The sequence below is a fragment of the Lacerta agilis genome, chromosome 12, assembly GCF_009819535.1.
Source record: "Lacerta agilis isolate rLacAgi1 chromosome 12, rLacAgi1.pri, whole genome shotgun sequence".
Classification (NCBI taxonomy): Eukaryota; Metazoa; Chordata; class Lepidosauria; order Squamata; family Lacertidae; genus Lacerta; species Lacerta agilis.
The window spans coordinates 400,243-427,109 of NC_046323.1; the positions used below are offsets into that span (position 1 = coordinate 400,243).

General features: G+C 43.1%; 1 protein-coding gene across 5 annotated transcripts in view; it reads left to right on the forward strand.

Annotated features, from left to right (window-relative positions):
* ADCY1 (adenylate cyclase 1) overlaps positions 1 to 26,867 on the forward strand; it is a 185,276-nt gene that overhangs the window by 150,056 nt on the left and 8,353 nt on the right. The window contains exons 13-20 of one of the 5 annotated variants that reach the window (XR_004427643.1): positions 4,831 to 5,087; positions 9,082 to 9,208; positions 12,017 to 12,133; positions 13,974 to 14,120; positions 14,986 to 15,084; positions 17,377 to 17,491; positions 19,984 to 20,108; positions 21,812 to 22,453. Coding sequence is in view for 2 of the 5 variants with exons in the window: in XM_033165091.1 (XP_033020982.1) it covers positions 4,831 to 5,087; positions 9,082 to 9,208; positions 12,017 to 12,133; positions 13,974 to 14,120; positions 14,986 to 15,084; positions 17,377 to 17,491; positions 19,984 to 20,108; positions 21,812 to 22,150 (1,326 nt within the window). In the remaining 3 variants the exon portion in view is untranslated. Of the gene's footprint in view, positions 1 to 4,830; positions 5,088 to 5,519; positions 5,705 to 9,081; positions 9,209 to 12,016; positions 12,134 to 13,973; positions 14,121 to 14,966; positions 15,085 to 17,376; positions 17,492 to 19,983; positions 20,109 to 21,811; positions 23,201 to 26,867 lie in introns of those variants that run through there. The other 4 variants (XM_033165091.1, XR_004427644.1, XR_004427645.1 and 1 more) reach the window with 4 other exon arrangements.

Here is a 26,867-nt window from a genome sequence, read left to right on the forward strand (position 1 = left end):
CTATCAAATCAAAATTCTTCACCAGTTTAAAAAAGGTTGTGGGTAGTCTCTCTTTCTTTGTTTCTTATTGTTCTATCTATCTCTAGGGAGACCTCTACCCCATTTGTATCTCCTGTTAAAATTATCTTCTGGTCCATATATTCCAACATTCTGTCTTCTAACAATTTTTTTAAAATGCTGACTTTCTCTCATTCGGTGCATATATTCCAATTAAGATTATTTACTCCACCTTGTGATGTTATTTGTACTGCAATCATTCTTCCCTTCTCATCATTAAATAGTTTTGGTTCTAGTTTGCGTTTTGTCAGGGAACTGCCTCCTGGCCTGTTGAGGGGAATGGAGGGTCCGTTAGCATACAGACAGCCCCGACGCCAAATGAGGAGCAGCACTTCTTCCAGTGGGGAAAGCCACCACACCTCCAGTAGGGAGGAGAGGGAAGGAACCAGCCTGGTGGGGAGAGGGCTTAGGGATGCCACTGAGAGCCCCAACGCCTCTTCTAGCCAGGAGCCACAAAGAGGGAGAGGGCTTGGGGATGTTGCTGAGACCCTGCCCTCTCCTCGCCCAGCTGGTCAGGATGGAGGTACGCCATTTCCAGCCCCCCCCCCAGTTGTGCAGAGGGGCGAAATGCAAGAAGGGTAGGAGGAGACTGGGGGTGCCGAAGTTATTATGCTGGGGCAGAAGCTGGAAGGGGCCATTCCCGGATTCTGCCAGTGACTGAGACAGACATGCTTTTTGTAGCTCTGCATTGTAAATAGTTTGCACAATAAAACTGCAAAAGACTGTTTGGGCTCCTGCTCCATTACTCGTGAGGCACCATCATGCAAACCTTACAGGTTTTATATATAGTACCACTCCTCTTTTCTTTGTCTTATCGGAGGTTATGAATTCCATTCCAATTCTTTAATTTCTCAAGACTCTTCTGTGTTTTTTAGCTACATGCATCTCTTGTAAGCAAATTATATCTAAATTCTGTTTTTGTAACACATGTTCTATCTTATTTCTTTTTACCTTACTATTAAGGCCATTTACATTCCAAGTTAATATTTTTTAATCAATCATTATAATTTATTTTAAAATTTTATTATTTCTAATTATCTAATTATGAATCTTATTACTTTTCTACTTCTTTTTGTCTTTCAACTGTGTCCTCTGGTGTTCCCTCCCCTTCTCCTCCTGTCAAGGGCTTCACTTCTAATTCTTTTTTGTATTTTCTCCAATACAACTTCTGCGCCTCTGATATATCTCTGCACCTTTGTTTCTTCCATTATATATCAAGGAAACTCCTTCCAGGAATTCCCATCTATTTGGAATCTGATTGCTTTTCAATGCGTCTGTCAGAAATTGGTAATTAGCTCATTTTTTAAAGTAATCTAGAATGAATCTCCTTCAGGATGATTATATTCTGTTCTCCTATTTGTAATCTTTCTGATCATTCATTTGTAGCATTGTTTCCTTTATTGCATGTGAATTAAAAACTACCAGGCAATCTCCTGGCAGTATTTTTTTCTTTGGCATAACTCAATTTAACTCGAAATATTTTGTCTATTGCATTTTCCATTAGTTCTTCCTAAATCCCTGTCTATTCTGACAGCTCCATGATTAATTTAAGTCTTATATCTCCTCTGATTCTTCTGGAATTTCCCGGAAGTTAATTCCTTCTGGTACATTTCCAGAAATGCTGTTGCATCCCAGGCTGATTCCTGCAAGGCCTTCATTTCTGCTGATTTCTCCCTCAATTTCTCTTGATCTTTTCTTAAATCTTTCCCCTCTGCCTGTGCTCATTTTTTTCTTTTCTTCTAGACTCTGTCTTAGATTTAAGGTCCTGTCTTGTTATTCCCAAGCTACCATCTTATCTGTCAGTTCTTTAATTTGTCCTGTCATATTCAGTACCAGCTTTGTATTCTGGTCTAACTGACCCCCCAAGTATTTTAGCATTCTCCCTTATATCTTTTCTTAAATCCATAATCATATCTGCAGTATCAATTTTTGGTTCTATGTCCTGGGCAGAGCCCCTTCTCCCCTGTGCCGGAGTTGTTGCTGAAGTGTCGGGATGCGGTTTCTCTCCCCCATGACTCTAGTAGTTAATTATTGCAGATTTATTACATTACAAGGAGCTTCGGTAAGAGCTTTGTCAGTCCTCCGATGATGATCCAGTTGCCGAAACATGGCAATTTCTCCCTTTCCTGCCCCAACAGGAAATCCCCCACCTTTTCCTCCTTCCAGCCCCCCTCTTCTTGGCTAGCTTCGACAGCCTCCTGCTCCCGAGTGATTCCACCCCTCCGATCTCCCCCTCTCCTTCTGTTGTGTCTTCATTAGAGCCTGCCAGTTGCATTCCAGTTCACTGTGCCTCACTCTGTACAGAGGTCACATTCCTGCTACTCCCCACTTCTCCCTCCTCTCTGAGGCATTCTCTTCCCTCCACCTCTGTGCCTGTTTGATCTATCCTTGTCAGTGAGGGAACTTCTCTGACATGAAGCTCCTGCCTGTGTTGGAGGTTTTCTTGCTGCCATATTTTAATATTTATAATTCAGTAATTTAAATTCTATTAATTAATTATTTAACACAATCTCTCCCAATTATAGCACAAATTCTATTCATTGTGGTTTTTTCTATATCCACTACATGTCACACTTTCTCTTTTTAACATAAAGAAAACAGTAAAAAAATTCCCAAATGCAGTTACAACTTCCCACCAACCAATGTCCTCCCCCTTCTCTTCTATGCCTCCCTGTTTAAAAACACTTTGTCTGTTGAACTAACTGTTCTCAAAACAAAATTCACAAAGGAAAATGTTATTTATAGCCTTTCCTGTTATCTTCTGTAGCCAAATGCACAGGAGGGAGAGAAGAAAACCCGTAAGATGGTTTTACTTTATGAACTTCTTTTCTTTTTCATACTCCAGCCAAATAACACCTTAAAAAAAAACAGGTTCAACCCTCCCCCCACAAATAAAGGGGAAAGGTACACTTCGCCCAGGGATCAAATATAAAATATTAAACCCACAGGACAAATATAAATAAAAAATAAAACAAAATGACAAGACTAGAGAGCCAGGAATCTGAAGTTTTCAGTGGGGTGTTTCTTTAGGTTCTTCTCAGAGCCCAATTCAGGAGTATTCCCAGGGGGTGGTTTAAAAAAAAATCCCACTGGCCCGAATTAATCAAAACAGTAATAGTGAAAAGGAAAGGCGGGGTGGGGGGGAGAGATTATAATAGAGAAGATTCCAAGTTTATGGCAGGTCAAGTTGCAAAATATATCTTGGATATCTTTTAATTAGTATCTACAATGATGTTCAAGCCAAGTCCTTCAATATTATTCACAGCTTCCTAGCAGAGATCTCAAATTTAATGCCTCAACTTTTTGCTAAATAAAAAGGGGGGGCAATTTTAATATGTCTAGTTCAGTGCTTCAAGTTCAAGCTTCAAGTTCAATGCCTGAAGTTTCAAAATAAAGAAAATAAAAAGAAAAGGCAAAAAGAAAGTTATTTCGCAAAATTTCAACTCCCAAAACTGACCTGGGTGCTCAGATCCCCAAGGGGTTTACTCATGTCCAAATAGCACAAAGAAATAGTTTTATCTTCACAGCACTGCAATAAACTGACCTTATAAAATAATATTTAATAAGGTCAAAGTCAAGTCCTCTATCCAGATTTTCTTGACTATTTAATCTATTGGTATTTAGTGATAAACAGTCATAAGCAGAAAAGAAAAAATTGAAGTAAAAGTCAAATAGACATCCTTTTACACTTGTGGAGTGTTCCCATGCTGAGTAAAATAATCGACAGTTGGGATGGACTTCCTTTTTAACATCCCATCAGGTTGCCAAATCAATCCAAATTTTAATCCAAAGATTTTCTTCAGCTTTGCAGTTTTTTGGAGAGGTAACTGCTGTTAGCTGGAGCTTGAGGCTTTATCTGGGCTGTGATGGAGCCTTTATCCGGCAACTGGATCTCCCCCCCCCCCGCCTGCCTTTCAGAGTGGCTGGGGAGCACAAGAGAGCTTGCATCTCAGGCAGCAGGACCCCAAAGAGCCTAAAAATCCCCCTTTGGTTTTTTTTTTTAAGAGGTGCACATCACCTTTGTGCTTCCCCTAAACCCTAGCAAAGATCAAGCCTGTCAGAGAGAACAGGCTCGTGCTCCGTCTGCCATTCCAGTGTCACCTGGAAGTCTGAAATACAGATGCATCTCACCTTTGTGGTGGAGTGCAGTTCATCATCCTGTGCAGCCAGTCACTACATTTCCCAAATTAGTTTGTGAATTGAAGGGCTCATAGTTTGATAAAAGCAATGGAGGAACTTGGAGGATCTTGTTTCAAAGGTTTTGCTTCACAAATGACTGCAATGTATTAATTAAATTATTCTTGATTTGCATCCAATGGTGTGAATGTCCTCCATTAAATAAATAAACATGATATGATCATCCTCTGAGGCCCTTCTGGGGTCCAGAGTGCAGCAACATGAGAACAGGCCTTTTCCTCAGTGGCTCCCCATTTGTGGAATGCTTTCCCCAGGGAGGCTCATATCTTCAGGTGAAAACATTCCTCTTCTCCCAGGCCTTTGGACTATTATCTATAGACTTTTAAACTGTCCACAAAAACTTTTATTTTTGTTTGCTACCATGTTATGTATTTTTGTGGTTTTTATATTGTAAACTGCCTTGTGATCCTCAGATGAAAGGTGGTATAACTGTTTTTTTTAAAGACTTGATTGCAAATAACACATCACTTCTAGATTCACCCCTAATCCTGTTGTCTTCAAATGGAGGACGTGTGTTTGTGTGAACATGCACTGTTGAAACTTTTCATTCAGCTCTCAACTCTGTTTCTCCCTTAGGTTGGATGTATGCCTTGGGTCTGGAGTACTAATTCCAGCAGCTCCATAGTTATCATTTCTTTGGGTGGGACAAATAAGACAATGAGTGAACTTCCATGCGATGCAGCCCATTATGCATTTCTCTCCTGCGTTGTGGGGACTCTGACCCTGGCAATATTTCTACGCGTATCTTCCTTGCCAAAAATGATCCTCCTGCTTTTTGTTACAATTTTGTACATAGTCATTTTGGAACTCAGCGGATACAGAAAAGCAGTGGGGTAAGTTCACTGTATAATTAAGGAAGAGTTTTGTTGTTTTCATATTTTGCCCCCACACCTTCAGTGCAAAGTAGAGATTCTAATGTATGTGGGAGAAGTTGAAGTACAGGCCTAAACTAGCCTTTAGGGGCATAGTCCTCATTCATAACTAAAACAAAGTTCACGTCAATGCAAACTGCATTTGCCCTTGCCTCTCTCCTCTCCCCATGCTCTGTCTAAATTTGGGTTGTAAGGTCCTTGGTGCAAAGCAGCTCTCTGTTTCATGTATTACCGGTAACTATGCCTTTATACTGATGACACTCTATAGATAATCTTAATAATGGTTTTGTGTGTCTGGTATCTGCCTCCAGCACTGCTATAAACTGGGATTATTGTTGAAGTAAAAGACTTCAGTGCAGCTCCTCATTTCCTTCATCCTGCATTTCAACCTAGCATAAGCGAAAGATGACAGTAGAGGAATCAGGAGAGAGGCAGATGCACTTGTGAGAAGTGAGGAGGCTCCTACTCCCTTCTCCACAAATCTAGAAAGACCAGCCATTGCCTTCTTTGATGGCAGCTGCCACTGATTCCTCCCTCTAAGATGGTTGGGATTCAAGACTTGTAGTGTACAAAGGATTTCATGGAGGTTTGTTGTTTTCCTGGCTAATAAAAGTGATGGGCTGGGCGATGGGCTCCGCGGGGTGGTGAATGCTTTCCTCTGTGAAGGAGTCTTCCCAGACCTGCTGAAAGAGGCGGTCATTAAACCGCTTCTTTTTTAAAAAAAAAATCTTTAGCCCCAGCCAATATGGCCAACTATCGCACAGTCTCAAATCTACCATTCTTGGGCAAGGTGATTGAATGGGTGGTTGCTGAATAACTCCAAGCACGCCTGGAGGATGCGGACCATTTGGATCCCTTCCAATCAGGATTCAGGCCTCATCATGGGACTGAAACTGCCTTGGTCGCGCTGGTCGATAATCTCCAGTGGGCTAGGGACAAAGGTGAGAACTCTTTCCTAGTTCTGCTGGATCTCTCAGCAGCCTTTGACACCATTGACCATAACATCCTTCTGGACTGCCTAGAGGGGCTGGGAGCTGGGGGCACTGTTATACAGTGGTTCCGCTCCTTTCTCTGGGGCCGTGTCCAGAAAGTGGTGTTGGGGGATGAGTGTTCAGACCCCTGGGCTCTCACTTGTGGGGTGCCTCAGGATTCCGTCCTATCCCCCATGCTTTTTAATATCTATATGAAGCCTCTGGGAGAGATCATCAGGGGGTTTGGGCTGGGTGTTCATCAGTATGCGGATGATACCCAGCTCTACGTCTCTTTTAAATCAGAACCAGTGAAGGCGGTGAAGGTCCTGTGTGAGTGCCTGGAGGCGGTTGGAGGATGGATGGCGGCTAACAGATTAAGGTTGAATCCTGACAAGACAGAAGTACTGTTTTTGGTGGACAGGGGGCGGGTGGGTGTGGGGGACTCCCTGGTCCTGAATGGGGTAACTGTGCCCATGAAGTGCCCATGAAGCCTGAGAGTCATTTTGGACTCACAGCTGTTGATGGAGTTGCAGGTTAATTCTGTGTCCAGGGCGGCTGTCTACCAGCTCCATCTGGTATGCAGGCTGAGACCCTACCTGCCCGCAGACTGTCTTGCCAGAGTGGTGCATGCTCTAGTTATCTCTCGCTTGGACTACTGCAATGTGCTCTACGTGGGGCTACCTTTGAAGGTGACCCGGAAACTGCAATTAATCCAGAATGCGGCAGCTAGACTGGTGACTGGGAGTGGCCGCCAAGACCATATAACACCGGTCCTGTAAGACCTACATTGGCTCCCAGTATGTTTCCGAGCACAATTCAAAGTGTTGGTGCTGACCTTTAAAGCCCTAAACTGCCTTGGTCCTATATACCTGAAGGAGCGTCTCCACCCCCTCATTCAGCCCAGAGACTGAGATCCAGCACCGAGGGCCTTCTGGTGGTTCCCTCACTGCGAGAAGCAAAGCTACAGGGAACCAGGCAGAGGGCCTTCTCGGTAGTGGCGCCTGCCCTGTGGAACGCCCTCCCATCAGAGGTCAAGGAGATAAACTACCTTACATTTAGAAAATACCTGAAGGCGACTTCCGGCGGCGACGCCATTGCGGGTGGTCGTGGGCTGCTTCGGCTGCGAAGCGCCCAGTCCATCCCGGGGGTTAGGAGCCCCGCCACCGCAAAGCGGGGCTCCGGTTGGGGTGCGGGAAGAGCGTCCTGCACCCTGGGCTCCCCGGCTGTGCCCGTTGTGGCTCCGAACCCTTCCCCCGCTCCCCCTGTAAAGGGGGAGTGGGGGTGAAGGGACGACGGAGCCGGGCTATAGGGGACATGCCCCAACCGGGATGTAAATGCGGCGACAAAGCCTGTGATGAGCGTCTAAGTTCTACCTGTCTTTAACGAGCTGATAAGAACCCAGTGGTTGTGAGTACTTGACTGACTTTTTTTAATCTTGGAACGATCTGGGGGAAAGAGGAAAGGCAGCCCGCCTCCCTTCCCTTCGGGAGATGAAAGAAACTAACCAGTTTAAGTGACTGCTGCTACAATAATCGATAGAAAGTATCTGGAATTTGAAAACTGAGACTGCTGAGATTTCCTTTTGAGGATTAATTGGGGAAAAATATCTCCATTTGAAGTTTTGGTCTTTACACTCCGGCTTCGGAAAAATGGCGACGATTTGGACTGTCGTGGGAAAAAATTGAAACAAAGGAAGGAAGAGACAGGAGCTGAAATTTGATACCCACCCTCCCTTTCAAAATGCTGGACTTTGTGTTCGCACTTGTATTGAACTCTGGTTTAAAAGATGAGGAAATGCTCACTGTCTTGAAGCTGGAACTATTTGATCGGAAATTACAAGTCTTGTGTGGGATTTTAAAGAAAATGGACTTAACTTCCACAGAGGAGGCTTTTCAAAAGTTTTACACAATGGAATCGAACCTTGGCAAAGAGCTGGGAGGGGTGCTTGAAGGATGGTTTGAAATGGCTGGGCAACTCCGGGAAAAGGAACCGATTCCTGGGGGTGGCAGCCCCGGAACGGGAAAATTTATAATATCCAGACCCCGAGGTGGGAGCTCGGGGGCAAGGGACATGGAATTAAGATTTCTACAAGAAGAAGAAGTATGGTACAAAGAAACGGAGGAGCCCAAAAAAGAAGTGATGGACACCCTGAAGCCTGATGCAAGGTTTGTTGTGAATGCTGCCTGGATCTGTGGACATTTAGAAGAAGAGAATTGGAGATCCGGTTCTGGTGAAAGACAGAGAAAGACAATGGACAGAGGGGGAGTGGGTTGAAGTATTAAATGTATATTCCAAATGGTCTGTCATGGTATCTGAAATCGGAGAGTGAAGTCTGTTAATTATAAGTTTATTTTAAACAAGTAGGGAGATATTGAATTTTAAGTTAAAAGCAGCATGATAAAGGATAGAAGAAATAAGTTTAGTCTTTATAAGAATATTTGGTTAAGATTTTTGTTATAATAGAAAGATCAAGATAATGGTGTTATCTTTAATTAAAGTTAAAGTTTCTTTTTTTATATATAGAGAAAAGATGTTAGGAAAGTAGTATATCGATTTAAAACCGAAGGTGAAAAGGCGGGGGGAGTCAAAAGTCAAGATTCAGAACTAGAATTTTTTTTTTATGTAAGGTATACAAACAAGAAGAAGAATCCTGGCATTATGTGTATTTGTATTTGTTTTTGTATTTGTAGGTGTGGGTTTGGGTTTGTGTTATATTATGAAAACGCTAATAAATTCTGTTAAAAAAAAATAGAAAATACCTGAAGGCAGCCCTGTTTAGGGAAGTTTTTAATCTGTGACATTTTATTGTATTTTAATATTTGTTGGAAGCCACCCAGAGTGGCTGGGGAAACCCAGCCAGATGGGCGGGGTATATAAATTGTTATTATTATTATTATTTTATTATTTCAAGCACATTTTGAAAATGACATTTTTTAAAAAAAAGGAAAGGAAAGTTTATGTGCACATTTTCTTTCTTTCTAAAGGGGTGGCTCCTTTTATATTCGTGGCTATGAACCCATCTTGGCCATCTTGCTGTTTTCCTGCGCTTTGGCACTTCATTCCAGGCAGGTGGATTTGAAGCTACGTCTTGACTACCTCTGGGCTATGCAGGCAAGGAAACTTTCCCCTTTCTAAAGCACAATGTGAAGTTCCTCTTTTCTGTTGCCTCTTACTGTATACAAGGCTATAAAAACCATTTAATTTAGCAAGAAATGGGTGTGGAAATGTGGTGATAAACATAGGCTGTACCTGCATGAGTAGTTGCATGCCAGCCCCAAGTTGCCTTCCCAGGTAGCTTTGCTTTGCCTTCCTTTCCCTCTCGCTGCTGCTAGCTCCCCGCTCCCTTCATTTGAGAGCTTAACCTCTGCCAGCAGCCTCAGCTCCAGCTGGGCCTCCAGCTGCTCCATCCTTGCCCACAGGCCTAGTCAGTTGCCCTCCAGGCTGTCAAGAGGGGATTTGTTTTGAATGTTGGTCTTCTGCTTCCTTGAGTCCTGCACTCGCACTTGGTCTCATTTCCATACAGTAACTCTGCTGGTTTTTGCTCACCTGCGAGTGACCACTTTTATTCTTGATCCTTTGTTTCCAATCCTATTCAAACTAGTTGGTTTTGCCCATTTACTCAGTATGACACAGTGGGATTTGCTGCCAAGGAGTGTGGTGGAGTCTCCTTCTTTGGAGGTCTTTAAGCGGAGGCTTGACAGCCATCTATCAGGAATGCTTTGATGGTGTTTCCTGCTTGGCAGCGGGTTGGACTGGATGGCCCTTGTGGTCTCTTCCAACTCTAGGATTCTATTATTCTATGACACGCTTTCATTGCTGAATATGGAAATAAGTCTTAGGTGATTGTAAAGATGCTACTGCCTCCCTTTAATGAAGCAAAGCAGTTATTGGGTCCTGGCAGCAGATTTTTAAGTACCAGAGGCTGGGTGTGTGCCTAGGATCCTCCCCACAAATCACCATAAGGGAGGAACATGTCTTATACAGATCGTTGGTCTGTGGTGCTCAGTCTACCCTGTCCAGAAGTGGCATGCCAGGGTTTCAGCAGGAGATCTCAGAGAAGGCTTGAAGCTGGGGGCCCAGCCTTCCTCTCCCCCACCACCAAAAATCACAAAATGAAGGACAGCACCAATCAATAAAAATTCAGGGATGTTTTTAAAAAGAAGTACTCGAATAGTTGCTGTTTTCAAAAAAACCAGTATGTTCATATTTTTCAGATTGAGAGTGGGTCCCCTTTCTTGTATCTAATCCCACAGCACACTGAACAGGGTTCCTATGAGCTGTGAATGACACACTTCCCTAGCTTTTGGCAGCTTGCCAAGTGAGGTTTCCCTCTTGTTGCTGAGCATCTGGATTTTGTATTTAATTTTTTAAAAATCATTTCACATTATCTCCAATACTGCTTCCCCCACCCCCAATAAAGGAAGGCAAAAGTAACATTTGCATCTCTGGAAACTGAGCAGGAAGAATGAGAGCAAACTATAAACAAACAAAATGTCAATAACATCTATGAGATGGAAGACAAAGGCCTTAGCCTAGAATACAAATAAATAACATTCTTATTCATCTAACCCTGTGGTGCACCTTTTGATTCTGCCTGAGACCTATCTAAATTACAGCAAGAACAGAAAGCTTATTTCAAAGGTAAATGATGAGGGCAGAAATAAATATTTAAGAGATCTGCATTTCTAGTCTGTAAAATGCTGAAGTGTTGAAAAGGTTTGGCACAATATGCTAAGCAATGTAGCTTTCCAGTTAAAACAACAACTATGTCGTTCTATTTTAAATGATGACTTTGTAAAGTAGAATGTGGTCCTTTTGTAAAATTGTTTTCTCCCATAACCAAAAAGTTACAGGAAAAGGGAGGAGAAAGATGTTTGTTGGATGCAGGGCTTGGGATGATGGGATGCAGCAATAGGGTTGAAAGCAAGGGATCAACTAACATAATATGGGGAAGTGGTTTCTGCCACAGCTCCTGGCTAACCTCCTTTCTGCTGCCCAGTTGGGAAGCCAGTGATGGTGAAGTAAGATTCAAGGAAACATCTTAAAAAGATATTGTGAAGAATTCCAAAAGGCTCTCTCCAAACTAAGTGAATGAGAAGTAAAATGCCAAAGTCAATTTAATGTGAACAAGTGTATTGCAGCAATGTTTGCCAGGGCAATAAAATCTTAATTTCACATATGTGCTCATGGACTAGCAGTAACAGACCTGTTCTTGTATTCCCAGGTGGGCTCCCAGAGAGGAGAGGATCTTGAAGTCTCAAAGACTTGCACCAAATAGAATCAGAATCATGGAATTGTAGAATTGGAAGGGACCTGAGGACCATTCTAGTCCAATGCAGGAATGCTCCCCCAACCACTTCTGGTTAGCAGCCAGATACCCAGCCCACTGTTCCAGTTGCAGGAGAATCAAACAAGTGACTGGTTTCCCACAGGCCAGTCACTGTGAGAACAGGAGGCCAGACTAGATGAGCCATTGGCCGTCTTATATGATTCTGATTCTTCTTATATTCTTACAGTTTGATTTATGAAGAATAAAGATATAGGAACATAACCAAATCTATTCCAGCATCCCTTTGCACATTCACCCAGGAATTCTGTTCCACCACAGCAGGTTTATTTTGCACAAGTCTTTCTTCTATTTTGTTGATTAATTCTTGTGGTTAGTGAAGAAAGAGCATGACAGTGAGCACTGGTTTGGGCCTTGGCTTAGCACAGCATGGGAAAAGAAAAAGCTGGAGAGAAGCAGGGCAGCATCTCGTTCCTTGCTTGGGAGCCGACAAATTTACAGAGTCCCAGTAACCCATCATTTGACTTAGCAAGTTGTGTGGACCAGATCTCACTCTCCAGAGGTATTTCCTCTCTACCAAGTGTGTTAAGGACTGCAGTTTTTATTATTTAAAGCACATTTTATTTTCATAGGCAGAAGAAGAGAGAGATGATATGGAAAGAGTGAAACTGGATAACAAAAGAATTCTCTTCAATCTTTTGCCAGCACATGTTGCACAGCATTTTCTCATGTCTAATCCAAGGAACATGGTAAGGAATATGAGTTTTCAGGGTTGTTTCCTGCAACAAACCGCAATAGATTGAAAGCACAAATCAGATCAAAATTAAACTTTTAAAACATATTAATAACAGCAAAGGGAAAACTGCAGACAAATTCCTGGGGAAATAAAGAGGAATCATACAGGAACCATGCCCAAGGCATACCCTGAAACAGGGTAAGACACACAACAAAGATGGATGGATGCATGCCATGGATATCCGAGGGCAGGGTTCCTGGGTGCCGCACAGATAAAGCCCTGATGCCATGTGGAGAAACATAAAAGGGCCGCGTCTTCTTACTTCAGTGGATAAGTAGAATCCTATTAGAGACATCCCTTGAGGTTTCCTGGTCTCAAACTGTTCAGTGCTTTAAAAGTTATGACCAACTCTTCAAATTGCAGCCCCAAAATACCTATCTGTCAGTGCTTTTTAAAATCTGCAGTAAAACTCAGAGTCTAAGCTGAATTATTTGTGAGAAAGCCAGTATACCTGTTGTCTGTCTAGAGTTGATCTTGGAATGAGGAGAGCTGGGCTCACATCTGCTCTACCATGAAGCTCACAGCATGGTCTGGGCAAATCATCATGTCTCAGCCTAGCCAACTTCACAGTTGTATAGACCATATAAAGTGGGATTTACTACCCTTCCCTCTTTGGAGGAAAATCATCTTATAGATGTGCTGAATAATAATTCTTAAAACGTGGCTTTATGAAGATCACAATCTCATGTCGGATGTGGGTTGTTGTAGTCATTAAAGAATAATATTCTCCCCTCCCTGTTAAAGCAAGTCAGAACATACACAATGTATTTAAATATATTTGCTTGTTGGTTTTATTTTAATCCTGCTCCAAAACAGAAGCAGATTATACAAATCATTTGCCGCCTTGACTCCAATGGGAGGAGGGGCAGGATATACATTTAATAATTAATTATAAAATTTAGTGATGGGCAATTTATTTCCTTCCATTTATATCCTGCCTTTCTTCCATCATGGAACCTAAAACAGTATACATATGATTCCCAGGCAGTCAGCCATCTGGGCACTGACTGTTGCCAGAGTTGCTTAGTTTTCAGACCATATTCTGGGATGAAGGATACAACCCCACAATCTCCAGAGGAAAATGTCAGTATATGGTCAATGTCTTAAGTTTACAAGGAGCTACAAAGGAGGCCTTGCATGCTCCTCCATTCTTCAAATGAATCTACTCTGACCCCCTTGTGCATTAGGGGACAGAGGAAGGGTGAGAATAGAATCAATAGGGGCAAGCCTGTTCCCCTCAATAATTTGAGCACCCTGGCTCAAAGTCTTACAACATCCTTTTTTCACAACAACCTTAAAGTTGTTGCTGATGATGTTGTCTTGAATTGGGCTTCTCCCAGTCGAAACAGGGTGAGCATCCATTGCTCTGTCTCAGCTTCTGCCAACCTAGCTGTTTGAATGCATACCAGGGCAAGTTGATAAATAGGTACTGCTGAGGCGGGAAGGTAAATGGCATTTCCATGTGCTCTGGTTTCCGTCACGGTGCTCCGTGCACCAGTAGCAGTTTAGTCCTGCCGGCCACATGACCCAGAAAGATGTCTGTGAACAAACTCTGGCTCCCTTGGCTTGAAAGTGAGATGAGCATCACACCCCATAGTCACCTTTGACTGGACTTAACCGTCCAGGGTTCTTTACCTTTTACCTTACCTGATCCAGTCTAATTTAGTTACACAGGTCCCATTGATGTGAAAAGTTATTATGCTTAAATTAAATTCATTGGAAACTAAGTGCTTATTTAGGCTGGATCCAAGTATTAGCTTACTATAACAGAAAATATAATTTGAAAATTTCAGGACCTGTATTACCAGTCCTATTCACAAGTGGGAGTGATGTTTGCTTCCATCCCAAATTTCAACGATTTTTACATTGAACTGGATGGCAATAACATGGGAGTTGAATGTTTACGCCTCTTAAATGAAATTATTGCAGATTTTGATGAGGTAAGCATTCTTTCATTCAGTCTGCCTTTTCAGGAATATTTTTGTAAGCTCATCATCATGCTGAGAAGGTCACACTCGTAACAATTATCTCAGTTTACATTTCATTCTCATTGAGTTGGCATTACCAAGTGACCCAGGCAAAAAGTGAAATGTTCCTAGTTTTATGAAGACAGAAAATTATTCAGAATTAGGCCAAACACTATCATCTTAGCTTCTGATTGAAGGGACATGCACTGATCCACCTTCCCCATTGGAGACCCGTTCCTTCAGCGAAGCCTCCCCAGTGATTCAGTAGCTGACCAAGTCAGAGAGAGATCACACCATATACCATTTTTTATTCCATACTGTCCCAAACACTGTTTTGACTGTACTCAAGCTGTAATCTTTTATCTGCCTGCCAAAGTGTTCCTCCCTCTTAGTGCAAATTGGTATCTCCCAGAGTAGCACAGGATCCTGCCAGGCAGAAACACCACTACAACACTCCAGTAGGGAAGGAATTTGGGTTTATACAGCATGGCAGGTCAGATATTCTTTGCTGAAGTTATTAAACTGTTTCTACATCCCCCCTGACTTCCTTGTAGCAAGCTAGTAAAGCAAAAGTTGGTAAGATTAATTGTGCAGTAAAAAAAAAATCTTACAATTTAGGCCTATAGCAAATCACATCAGGAGTTTTGAAAATTCTATCAGGTATCTTGAAAATGGCCAAGCATCTCATTTTGAGCTCACTTAAGTCCTTAGGAAATTTGTTGTAAATGTGAGACAGCACAAAGGCTTGGAAACGATAAGAGGAATATGCCTGCACAAAACTCTTCTTTCTTGCCTAAAATATTACGTAATGTTTAACAGTTTTATGTTTTAAACAAAGCTTATGGACAAAGAATATTATAAAGACATTGAAAAAATCAAGACAATTGGCAGCACATACATGGCAGCTGTGGGACTTGTGCCAACTACTGGCACCAAGGTAATGTGTTTTTACTTCTTAATGCCTTCTCTAAGCATTTTCACAAATGATGCTAAGAATGCTATTAGAACTCATTTAGGCTGGTATACTTTTATACTAATGGATTGCTCAGATTTAGGAAACAGGAAGCAAGGCAGGAAGCCTTTCTCGGAGAATTCCCATGTCTCTTTGGCCTGTGGGTTTTTCAAGCAAACCTATCAGAGACCTGTTCCAGTTCAGGAGGCTACAAGATTTCCCCTAAAGACCTGAGGTTTTATATGGTGCTGCTGTCCAAAGGAAATGAGGACAGTTGCCTGGTCCTAGCACAGTGTTCAGATAGACTCAGATCAGCTTCTTCCACCCTGAATATTTGATAGTTCCCTTCCAAAAGTTGGCCAAACCCTTCAGATACCAGCCAGAAAAGAGTGAGACTGTCCTGAACTATTTGATACTTTTCCTGGTACAGTGGTACCTCGGGTTAAGAACTTAATTCGTTCTGGAGGTCTGTTCTTAACCTGAAACTGTTCTTAACCTGAGGTACCACTTTAGCTAATGGGGCCTCCCACTGCTGCCGTCACACAATTTCTGTTCTCATCCTGAAGCAAAGTTCTTAACCCGAGGTACAACTTCCGGGTTAGCGGAGTCTGTAACCTGAAGCGTCTGTAACCTGAAGCATCTGTAACCCGAGGTACCTATCCACAAAACCCTTCCCTTTGTTCCCTTTGATGATTTGGGGGTTCTGAATTAATGGTGTATTTTTTCAGTGGTACCGCTAATATTGGAAACTTGTGAACTCTTTGAGCATAATAATATCATTAAATGGTGAAAATAAACACAACCCCACAAATGTAACACCTAACAAGCTATTAGGCTCCGTTTGGAATGCATCTCACTTAATCTTATGATTGTGCAGTATCATTAATAGATATCCTCACAAGAGGATATAACTGCTAATGGCTACTAGCCACGAGACCTGTGTACTCTCTGCGGGGGGGGGGGGGGAATCCAGCCTGACAGGAGTCCTCCTCATTTGGCATGTGAGGCCATTGCCCCAAAACAATTCCCAGATATGTGACATAGTGGCATGTTCATTCTGAGGTGCATTTCCAAGCATGTTGCAATAGAAACTATTTGGAAATGCATCTGCTCGTCAGATGCTGAGGAAGAGCCTTCAGTGTGCATTTCCAAGCAGTTACAGCTGTAAATGCTCTTCAAAGTGTTTGAACAGACGCCTCTAGGAAGCCCACAAACTAAGTATGTTGGCAACAATCTTCTCCTGCTGTTGCCTTCTCCATTTTATGTATTTCATAAAATGTATACACAGTTTGATTATTAAAAAACCTCAACCCACTCTACAAAAACAACAAAATTAATCAATAAGAGCAACCATTATTTAAGACTTTCAAAAAGTTGAAATAACAATAAGCTGAAACAATAAACTGATCTCAATAGGCAGGGAGTGCCAAGGTGCAGGGGTCACCAGGCGAAAAGATCGGGTTCTTGCCCCTGCAGAAGGGGTAATGTGGGGTACCTGCAGCAGCATAGATTCCTCCAGTCAAAGCGGTTGAGTGGGCCCCTGTGGGGTGAGGCAGTCTAGCTCATCAGTCCTCTATGTGTGGGGCAGGCAAGGGATGTCTCATCCCTCCTTAAAGCCCTCTGGGCCCACAGCCGCCAGCCTTATCCACAGTGGGGCAGGTCTTGTGGAACAGGAAGGGGTGGGTTCTCAAGCCATCTGGAGGTCTCAGAGAAAATGTTGTTAAGACAGACTTTTGTATGATTTTTCTAAAATAATAATGTAAACATAAAGGAAAAGGAAAAGGGACCCCTGACCATTAGGTCCAGTCGTGTCCGACTCTGGGGTTGCGGCGCTCATCTCGCTTTATTGGCCGAGGGAACCGGCGTACAGCTTCCAGGTCATGTGGCCAACATGACTAAGCCACTTCTGGTGAACCAGAGCAGTGCACGGAAACACCGTTTACCTTTCCACTGGAACGGTCCCTATTTGTCTACTTGCACTTTGATGTGCTTTCGAACCGCTAGGTGGGCAGGAGCAGGGACCGAACAACGGGAGCTCACCCTGTCACGGGGATTCGAACCGCTGACCTTCTGATCAGCAAGCCCTAGGCTCTGTGGTTTAACCCACAGCACCGCCCGCGTCCCTAAAATAATAATGTGTTTCTTGTTTATTTGTTTGTTTTAAAATGTGCTTTTAATAGCTTATTGTGTTTGAAGCCACTTGATTTCACTTCAGAGAAAGACAGGGAAAGCACATGAATAAATAATGTTTAACCTTCTTTTAAAAAAAAAATCTAGGCAAAGAAATCAATTTATTCCCATCTCAGTACACTGGCTGATTTTGCAATAGAAATGTTTGATGTTCTCGATGAAATCAACTATCAGTCTTACAATGACTTCGTTCTTCGTGTTGGTAAGTCATATTTTTCAGGAATTAGGGGTTGACTGGTTGGTTTTGTAGCATGCCCTTGATGTCTTAGTGGTGAATTTATACTGGACCATCCACACTCACTGCTGCTGTATTTGTTGTTCTGCAATGCTTCCCCTCTTTTGGAGCATTATTGCTGTCTGAAGGGACATTCTTGCACTTTAGCGCAGCAAAAGCAGGACAAAAAATAAATGTGGTATGAAAAGTGACAGGACATAAATGTACTTCTGACAAAGCAGAAACTTTTACAGGAGCAATTGGTATTGAAAGAGTGATTTTCAATACCAATTTTCTGGTCAGACCTCACCTGGAATACTGTGTCCAATTCTGGGAACCACAGTTCAAGAAGGATACTGACAAGCTGGAACGTGTCCAGAGGAGGGCAACCAAAATGGTCAAAGGCCTGGAAATGATGCCTTATGAGGAACGGCTTAGGGAGCTGGGTATGTTTAGCCTGGAGAAGAGAAGGTTAAGGGGTGATATGATAGCCATGTTCAAATATATCAAAGGATGTCATATAGAGGAGGGTGAAAGGTTGTTTTCTGCTGCTCCAGAGAAGCGGACACGGAGCAATGGATTCAAACTACAAGAAAGAAGATTCCACCTAAACATTAGAAAGAACTTCCTGACAGTGAGAGCTGTTCGGCCGTGGAATTTGCTACCAAGGAGTGTGGTGGAGTCTCCTTCTTTGGAGGTCTTTAAGCAGAGGCTTGACAGCCATCTGTCAGGAATGCTTTGATGGTGTTTCCTGCTTGGCAGGGGGTTGGACTGGATGGCCCTTGTGGTCTCTTCCAACTCTATGACTCTATGATTCTATGATTCTATGATTTCATATTAATCATAATGAATGCTCAATAAAAATGATGTCTGGAGGGGCCCTAATTTTATATGGCTGCTGTTGCTGGGTCTGATGCCAGAATTCATGGCAGAGGTGTACAAACAGAAGAACCTCTGAAATAATATTGAAGTGTTATAGCAGCATGATCTAAACTATGTTCTTCTGCATGTCTAGACCCCTGGGAAACAATTCCACACAGCTTTGGCTGTGAATGAGTTTATAAATCTGTAAAATAAACAAGCTACTGATAATTTAATTGGAAACAAGGAAGGGAAAATTAGAAGAAAATCACTTCTCAGAACAGGAATTTCAGATTTAGTCACATGGCTGGGACAAGGATCCAGAGATAGGGAGAAGCTCGCAAGCAGCAAAGAAAGGGGCATCCACTTAGAGACATCTTAAAAACATAAAGCAGTTCAGAATTGCTTTTAAATAAACAAATTCCCTAGATGCTCTCTTATTAAATGCTTTGAAGAACTGGCTTTTTAAGATATTAGGTTCTCATTGAAGAAGCACCTTACTTGAATCCAGTCTCATGTCATTTCCCTACCTCTGCTGCTGCCACCACCTTCTGTTAATCGCATAACAATGCCATTCACAAAGGGATACCCAGCGCAGCAGAGGCAGTTGCTAGATGGGGCAGAAGCCATGGTCTGGTCTCCCTCTGCTGCTTATCGGCCAGGAGGGAGCGGGGTGAGGCAGCAGTGAGCCCCCACCCCATGCAGACACACCAGAAGGACCATCCCAAGTGGGAGAATAGGGGCATTCAATGACTTTTCAAACGTGTTGGTGGGAAGGGGGTATTGGTCTGCTTGGGGGGGGGGTGTGTCATGTATTATGTGTTTTGTGTTTCCATTTTGTTTTTTATGTTGTGAACTGCCCTGTGATCTTCAGAAGGGCAATACACAAATTATTATTATTATTATTATTATTATTATTATTATTATTATTATTATTATTAATGTGGCATGAATTGTCATTCACAAGTTACAAGAAATGGGATTCTGACAAAGCATCAGAAAGAACTTTCTGATGGTAAGAGCTGTTAAACAGTGGAACAGACTCCCACAAGAGGTGGTGGACCCTCCTTCCTTGAAGGCTTTGAAGCAGAGTTTGGATGGTCATCTGTAATGGATGCTTTAGTTGAGATTCCTGATTGCGGAGGGTTAGTAGTACTAGAGGACCCTCAGGGTCCCCTCCAACTCTACGATGCTATGATTCTACCTGTAGCTATCAAAGTGACAGCTTAATTGTGTGAATAAACAATTTGTGGTATCAAAATATGTATAGTAATTTACGGTATCAAATGATGTCTCTGTCTGTCCCAGAATCTATGGCCAAAGTCCTGGAAGGTGTGAAATAGTAGCAAAGAAAAATGCCTGTGAGCATGTGCCATTTCATTTGCCCTCTCCGGCAAATAAGGTTCTGTCTACTTAGGAGTAAGTACCTCAGCTTCCAGGCTGATGGTTTATCTTCTAAGAAATCTTGAGCCTTAGCACATCTTATTTTAAAAAACTGCAGGAAAGGGAAGTGTATAAATGGGGAACATTCTGTTCAGCACCTGCTATGCTTTTTAGATAAAAGAAATAAATATTGGAGCAAACATTAAATAAAGGAATGGCTACTGTTCCCTTTTCAGGTATTAACGTGGGCCCTGTAGTGGCTGGGGTCATTGGGGCCAGAAGGCCGCAGTATGATATCTGGGGTAACACTGTAAATGTTGCCAGTAGAATGGATAGTACTGGAGTGCAAGGTAAAATTCAGGTGAGTGTTTTCATAACCCTTCAAAGCAACATCAGTCTATATGGAAGAGCTAAACAGTGGCTTGCTTTTCAAGCTACTTGTGAGGTTCCACCAACTGCATTTGAATGGCTTCCTGCATGTGCCAGATAAATATATCTGTACTAGAACAATGGCACCAGCTCTTCTTGAGAGGAAGACAGCTTTGGCCCTAACTGCAAAAATCTCCCCAAGTGCTGGGTTGGAACTAAACAGGCTTCTTTCTACCAGCTGAAGGCATCAGAATTAAGCCACCTCTTTGCACAGCTACACCCCCTAATATGCATAGTCCCACCCCTTTGCACAGCTCCACCCCCTAATATGCATAGTCCCTAATATGCTTTTTTAATGAATAGCAGAGAACAGTGCATTAATAAAAGCAACCATTAGAAACAAAATATATTGTCATGGACAGGTTGAACATGAATTGGACATTGGACAGGTTGGACATGGTGGGAGGAACTGGCGGAAGAACCCCCAAGGGAAGAAGGCTCAGAGCCAGGAGGTTGGTGGTGGGACAACAGTGAGTGGTCAGAGGGAGAAGAGAGAGGTGCCTGGGAGGAGGAGGTTGCAGAAGCTGAAGAGGTAACAGGGTGTAGTAGGCAGTGCAGGAGGAGTCTGTGGCAGAGAGAAGTCCAGACTCAGAGGCAGAAGCTGCAGCAGGAGAGTGGGAGGAGGGAGGCCAAGAGGCAGAGAGGAGTCAGGCTGCTGAAGAGTCTCCCATCCCCTGTTGCAACAAGCTCCCCTACCCCTTGACGCACAGAACCAGGAGAGGGATGAAATGGGAGGAGCAAAGACTGGCTGCATGCAGGCACAGTCTCTGATTGCTTGCAGGAAGCCCTGGAGAGGAGGAGGCTGTGGGGAGGCGGGGGCATTTCATCTCAGCCACTGATTTCATGGAGTAGGACCTACAGGGTGTAAGCTGCTGTGCTCATTATGCCTGAAACATAGTCAAGTATGTGAAGATCATGTTTCACTAATAACGAGTTAACTCCAGCTTTGAACTGTGTGATTTACTGACCAGCTTGCTCTGTTATACTACTTGCTAGCAGGAGCAGAAAAGAATTCTCTATTACCACCAAGGCAAAGGGTGGAAAGCAGAGATAAACCTTTACAACTAATATATTACTAAAGGCTTGAGAGATATTTTTCTGGCCCTTTAGAGTTAACTATGAAGGCAGTAGGCAGAGCTCTCCTGGGAGGGCATACCACAGAAAAGTCCCTCTTTGGGGAATTTGCTTTTATAGAGAGAGAATGTGCCATAGAAATCAAACTTCAAATACCGGAGCTGTTCCAACTCCCCCCCCCCCCATGAATAACCACAGGAACAATGTGAAGGTGCGAGGGTGTTCTTTCCCCTGTAGGCAGCCGACTTTCTTTGCCCAAGAATGCCTCTGGGCAAAGCACATCCTCCAGCAGCATCATTAGCCAGGAAGCAGAGGAGTGTCTTGCCATCAGTAGGGAGCAATAGGAAAGCTTTTTGTTCAAAGTAAAAATGATGAGGGAAGCATCTTGGCCACCTTGCATAAGGGGGGGGGAGGGAGGGAGAGAGAGAGAGTGTGTGTTCTCAGGAAATCACCCCAATCTTTGTTGGCCTTCTTCCCACCTCAAAAAAACATATCGGCCAAAAGGTTCAGTGCAGCATAGTCTAATATGTCACAAATGATTCTTGTTCCTTTTATTCACAGGTTACAGAAGAAGTCCAGAGGATACTGAAGAGGTGCAGTTATGACTTTGTATGTCGGGGTAAAGTCAGTGTCAAAGGCAAAGGTGAAATGCTAACCTATTTCCTTGAAGGAAAGGCTAATGGAAGCAATTCGCTAACGCGGTCATTAAACTTAGAGCGGAAAATGTACCCTTATGGGCGAGCAAACATTCAGACTAAACTGGGCACCAGTTGCCTATCTATGTCCTCATCTCCCAGCCTTTCAGCAAATGCTGTTGCTGGGACACTTCAAGCCCCACCCGCCCACACCAATCTGACGCTGCACTATCTTCCCTCTGTGCCAGCCATAAAAGAGGCATGAGAACCATGAAGATTTTGGCTGGGCCATTGCAGTGATCGCAGAGAGCAGAGGTCACCTGGATTTTCACAAGGAAGCTGAAGACTACAGGATTTGGTATCAACTAAGATGTCTACAATCCAACCAAAGAGAACTTGGAAACACCATATATGAATTTGTGGATCAAATAAGGGCTAGCAATTCTGTTAAGAAAAGTCTACTGCTGATTTTATGAAGAAAAGGAATATTTTATCAGCAAATCTAAAGGGTAAATGAATTAACAGAAAAAGTCATGGTGAGACTGGCTGTGTGTGTGTGTGTGTGTGTGTGAGAGAGAGAGAGAGAGAGAGAGAGAGAGAGAGAGAGAGAGAGAGAGAGATTGTCAAATTTTGGCAAATCCTGTCATTGGTGACTGTTGGTATTCATTTAGAAAACTATAAAAGCAATGCTAGAAATAATAGTGACACAACACAGTTGAGAGAGAAGGGTGATGTGTGTGGATACATGCTTCTAATGCACACATCTATATATAAGTATTTATATATTTCCTATATAAAAATGGGGAAGGTTTATAGTTATAGAAAATTGATGTCCTGCAATGGCAAAGAGAGAGAATGCTCTTATAATCATATCCAGTGTGGTTGCATCTAAAATGTCTGTAGCTGATGTTTGAGGGCGTGTAAGGGCAAATGAGACATATATGAGGTTTAAGGAAGCAGTGTAGAGTCCCTTCACACAACATTTGGGGCGGCAAGAAATTTTTGGCAATTTCTTTAATATAGGAAGTAGCAAGTCCTCAGGTAAACAAATGTAGTTCTTTAAAAAAAATATGTTTTTTCAAGTATTTAACAATGAGTCTTTGATCAGGCTACAGGTCGATTTACTGGAATCTATTGTAATAATTCAGAATCTAGCTATGTAAGACTTCATCCTCACTCTAGAGAAGCAGCTGCTGCGCTCTTAAGAGGTGGTCTGCATGATTGGAGCTTCCAGGTGATTTCTGGGCTAAGCCTAACTTGCCTCTGGATAAATGCTGCAAAGTGGCAGGCATGGGATGCCAAGGGAGGTTTATGCCTTTTCAGCAGGTCAGACAGCTGGCCATTTGTACAGTCTTTTATTAGAAGCATTTGCCAACATATGCATTTAGGTGATCCAGTTCCACTGAATAGGAGAATTCTGCTCATGAACGGAACTTGTTCCATTCATGAAATGGAACATTTGGATCTCCATATTGTTTGATTCCAGAGTTTTGCAGAATTCTGTTTCTGTGCAAGGGTTCCTCTCACCTGCCAGCTGGAGATTCTCACTGGCAAACTTGGAGTGGAGACTTCATTTGTTTGTTTTTTAGATCAGATGTTTAACCTGATATTTTCATAGAGTGACTCAATAATGTACCAGCACATCTTTTTGCACAATATTGATTCGGGTGTCTCGAATGGAAGTAATATCTTTTCATAATAACATTGCAAATTTGACCTATTTAGGGAAATGTCAGCCCACAGGGTGGGTTGTGTATGTTTGTGTGTTGCACATGGATGCATACTTTACCCATTTTTTCTGATCTCGTGACTATTAATTCATGCCATTGGGTGCAGCTCACCTGGGAGGCCCTATTAATACGAGAGGGATTTGCACAAGAGCAAACGTTCTCCTTTGCAGCTGACACTCATTTCCACAGTCCCCATGGTTGGCCCATTTTGGTGCTTGCTCTTCAGTAAGATGGTTGCAGTAGATCAAATATCAGCAGGAGGTACAAGGTCTGGGAGCCCAGGAACCAGTTTCCCTGCTAAAGTGTGACTAGAGAGTGATTTGGAAACAGCAAGGGGAAGGGGGCTCAACCCTTACATTTCCCAGTGCCCTTTCTCCTGAGCCAGCTTTCCCTTGCTAGAGTCCATTTTCCCCAACCTGGCAAGGAGAATATCCAGGGGTTTGTTGTTTATATTTCCCCTTCCATGAACTGCGTTTGTCTTAATCCCCATCAGCATTACTTACAAGAACTATAGTCTAGTTGGAAACAACTACCACTTTCTTTTTTTTACTGTGAGGAAATGCCTTGTGTAGTTTGGCACTTGTGTAGTCAGCCCTGAGTGCTCACTGGAAGGACAGATCCTGAAGTTGAGGCTCCAGTACTTTGGCCAACTCATGAGAAGAGAAGACTCCCTAGAAAAGACCCTGATGTTGGGAAAGATGGAGGGCACAAGGAGAAGGGGACGACAGAGGATGAGATGGTGGGACAGTGTTCTCGAAGCTACTAATATGAGTTTGGCCAAACTGCGAGAGGCAGTGAAGGATAGGCGTGCCTGGTGTGCTCTGGTCCATAGGGTCACGAAGAGTCGGACACGACTGAACGACTGAACAAAGTTTGGCACATCTCAAGAACAGCTACATGAAACAACCTTTGGGAAGCTTTCATAATTTACTTTTAGTGAGTTCTTTCTTGTATGCACAGGAAGTTGGAAGCAACAATGTGCTAAAACCAGTAGAATTCTATCTAAAACTGCTAAAAGATGTTGGAGAGCTTGGTGCAATAATTTGGTGTCTCAAAATAGTCTAGGGGCACCACCAAACTGCTCTCTTGCCTGGTTTCCATGCATTTCATTGGAGCCTTTCCAGAAGTTCTTTGTGAATCCACAGCTTGTGCCCACTTATAGAACAGTCATTTCAGTGTGGTGATCATCTTGTTCATCTTTATTTCAAAATGCATACATCACTATTGCTAGCACAAACAGGATTCTGAAGTAGTTTATGATAACAATTGGATAGAATTTATAATCTGCTTTAGGTCAATGAAAGTCTTTAGAGAAAGACTTACACCTGTTTCATTGAGCTCTAAGACGGGGGGGGGGTGAATCTCTGGTCCCCCAAATGCTGGTGGACTGCAACTGACCTCATCGCTGGCCATTGGCTAGGCTGGCTCAGGGGAGTCCAGCAACATCTGGAAAACTCTGTGTTCCACATCCGTGATCTAGGACATGACAACTGTTACCAGGGGGTTAATAGGAACATCTGTTGTCAAATAAAGTCTTAGTTCCACTGAGCCAATATCACACCTCTGACATGATTTAAAACTGTTATATGGTGGATTTGGGGGAGCAAACATTTTCATTTCAAAAAAGGTTACTTTGTTTCCCCCCCGAAATGTTTCCTTTTCTCCCCAGTTTGGAATAAATTTCCCCCTTGGATCAAAGATGGGGGGGGGTTATGGGGGAAGTGTAGAACTTCACATTGATAGTGCAGGGGAACAGGATAGTAATTCAGAGCAGCCAAGGCGCTACAGATCACAGGCAACAGAAGACAGACTCTCTCTATACAGTATATGTCTTTACACACCAATGCTAGAAGCCTCCCAGCCAAGATGTTCTTAAGAGGATGGAATTAATATAGTGGGTGAGAACCAGTAGAACTTGGCTGGATATGAGCTCCCTAGGATGTGCAGAAGGTGGTGTTGCTCAGTCCCTCAAAGAGGGCATGAAGTCCAGCAAGGGGTAGGAAATGTTGTGGTGAGTCTTCCAGGTGGGGCATTCATGTGTTCCAGTCACAGCAAAGCGGTGACATTCCTCATGGGGATGGAATGAACATGACTTGCTCATTAACACTCCATTGTTGTGTTTGTGGCCCCTATTCAGCAAAGGTAAAGAATTTAGAGCATTGCTGACTTCTTTCTTCACCGCATAAATGGTGAACTTGCTTTTACTATTTCTTCCTCCATTTGGAGATTTATAATTCGGTGAAAGCAAGAAAATGTGGTCCCAGTCCCGTCCCGTCCCATCCCCCCAGTTCAGGGCATGATGCAGAATTAATTATTAAAGTTGAAGAATTCTGGTGCAGGGATCTATACCAATACTTTTTGTTAGGAATTTGTGGGTTTAAAACTTGGCTTTGGGGACATCTCATGGATGGCATAGAAAACATATCAGCTAGGAAGCTAGACAATAACTTGGTTGCCTCTTCTCAACGAGATCAAAACAGCATCACCAGACTCCACCCAGATACAAATAAGCCCAGTCAAACTACTGAATGGCAATGGCCTAGTGGTGAGGTACCTTTTCTGGTGAGGAGACCCTACCTCCAGTTGTTGGAGGTCCAAAGAGCAGCACTGGCCTATTTGAAAGCCCTTTTGCAAACAGCTCCACGTGGAACCTCTGGAAACCAGAGGTTTAAAGAGCAGCATGAGGCTCTTTGCAAAAGGGATTTTGAACAGGCCCACACTGGGCATTGGCTGCATGTACCTAGTCCCAGCAGGAGAACTGAGCAGGATGTAACCAGTTAATCAGCAGTGGTTAAATCCTGCTGCTTTGATTACATGTATCAGTTCCCAGCTGGGAAAGTTGTGCTCTCAGCTGACACAGAATCAAGCCCCACCCCCCACACTCATCAGTTGTCATTGCAGCCCCCATTCAAGTGACATCCAAGTGTTTGGCAGGTGGGCATGGCTTAAATGTTTAGAGGCCCTGAGGGGCAAAATTGACACCCACCCACCCTTAATGGGTCAAGACTGGCCCATGAGCCAAAAGCTTCCTTGCAAGGTGGCATGAAAATGTTTGCTTCCACCATTTGGCTCATTTCTAATTGGAAAGATGACTTTGTGTGTGTGCTTCTCCAGTCCATGTCCTAAGTCAAGAGAAAGCTTGTAATGCTTCATAAAGGACCTGGTTCTTTCCTACGGTGCACGGATGCGATGACGTAAGATCAAACAGATTCATAATGAGAGCAGCCACCTTCATTGAATATGGAATCGTGT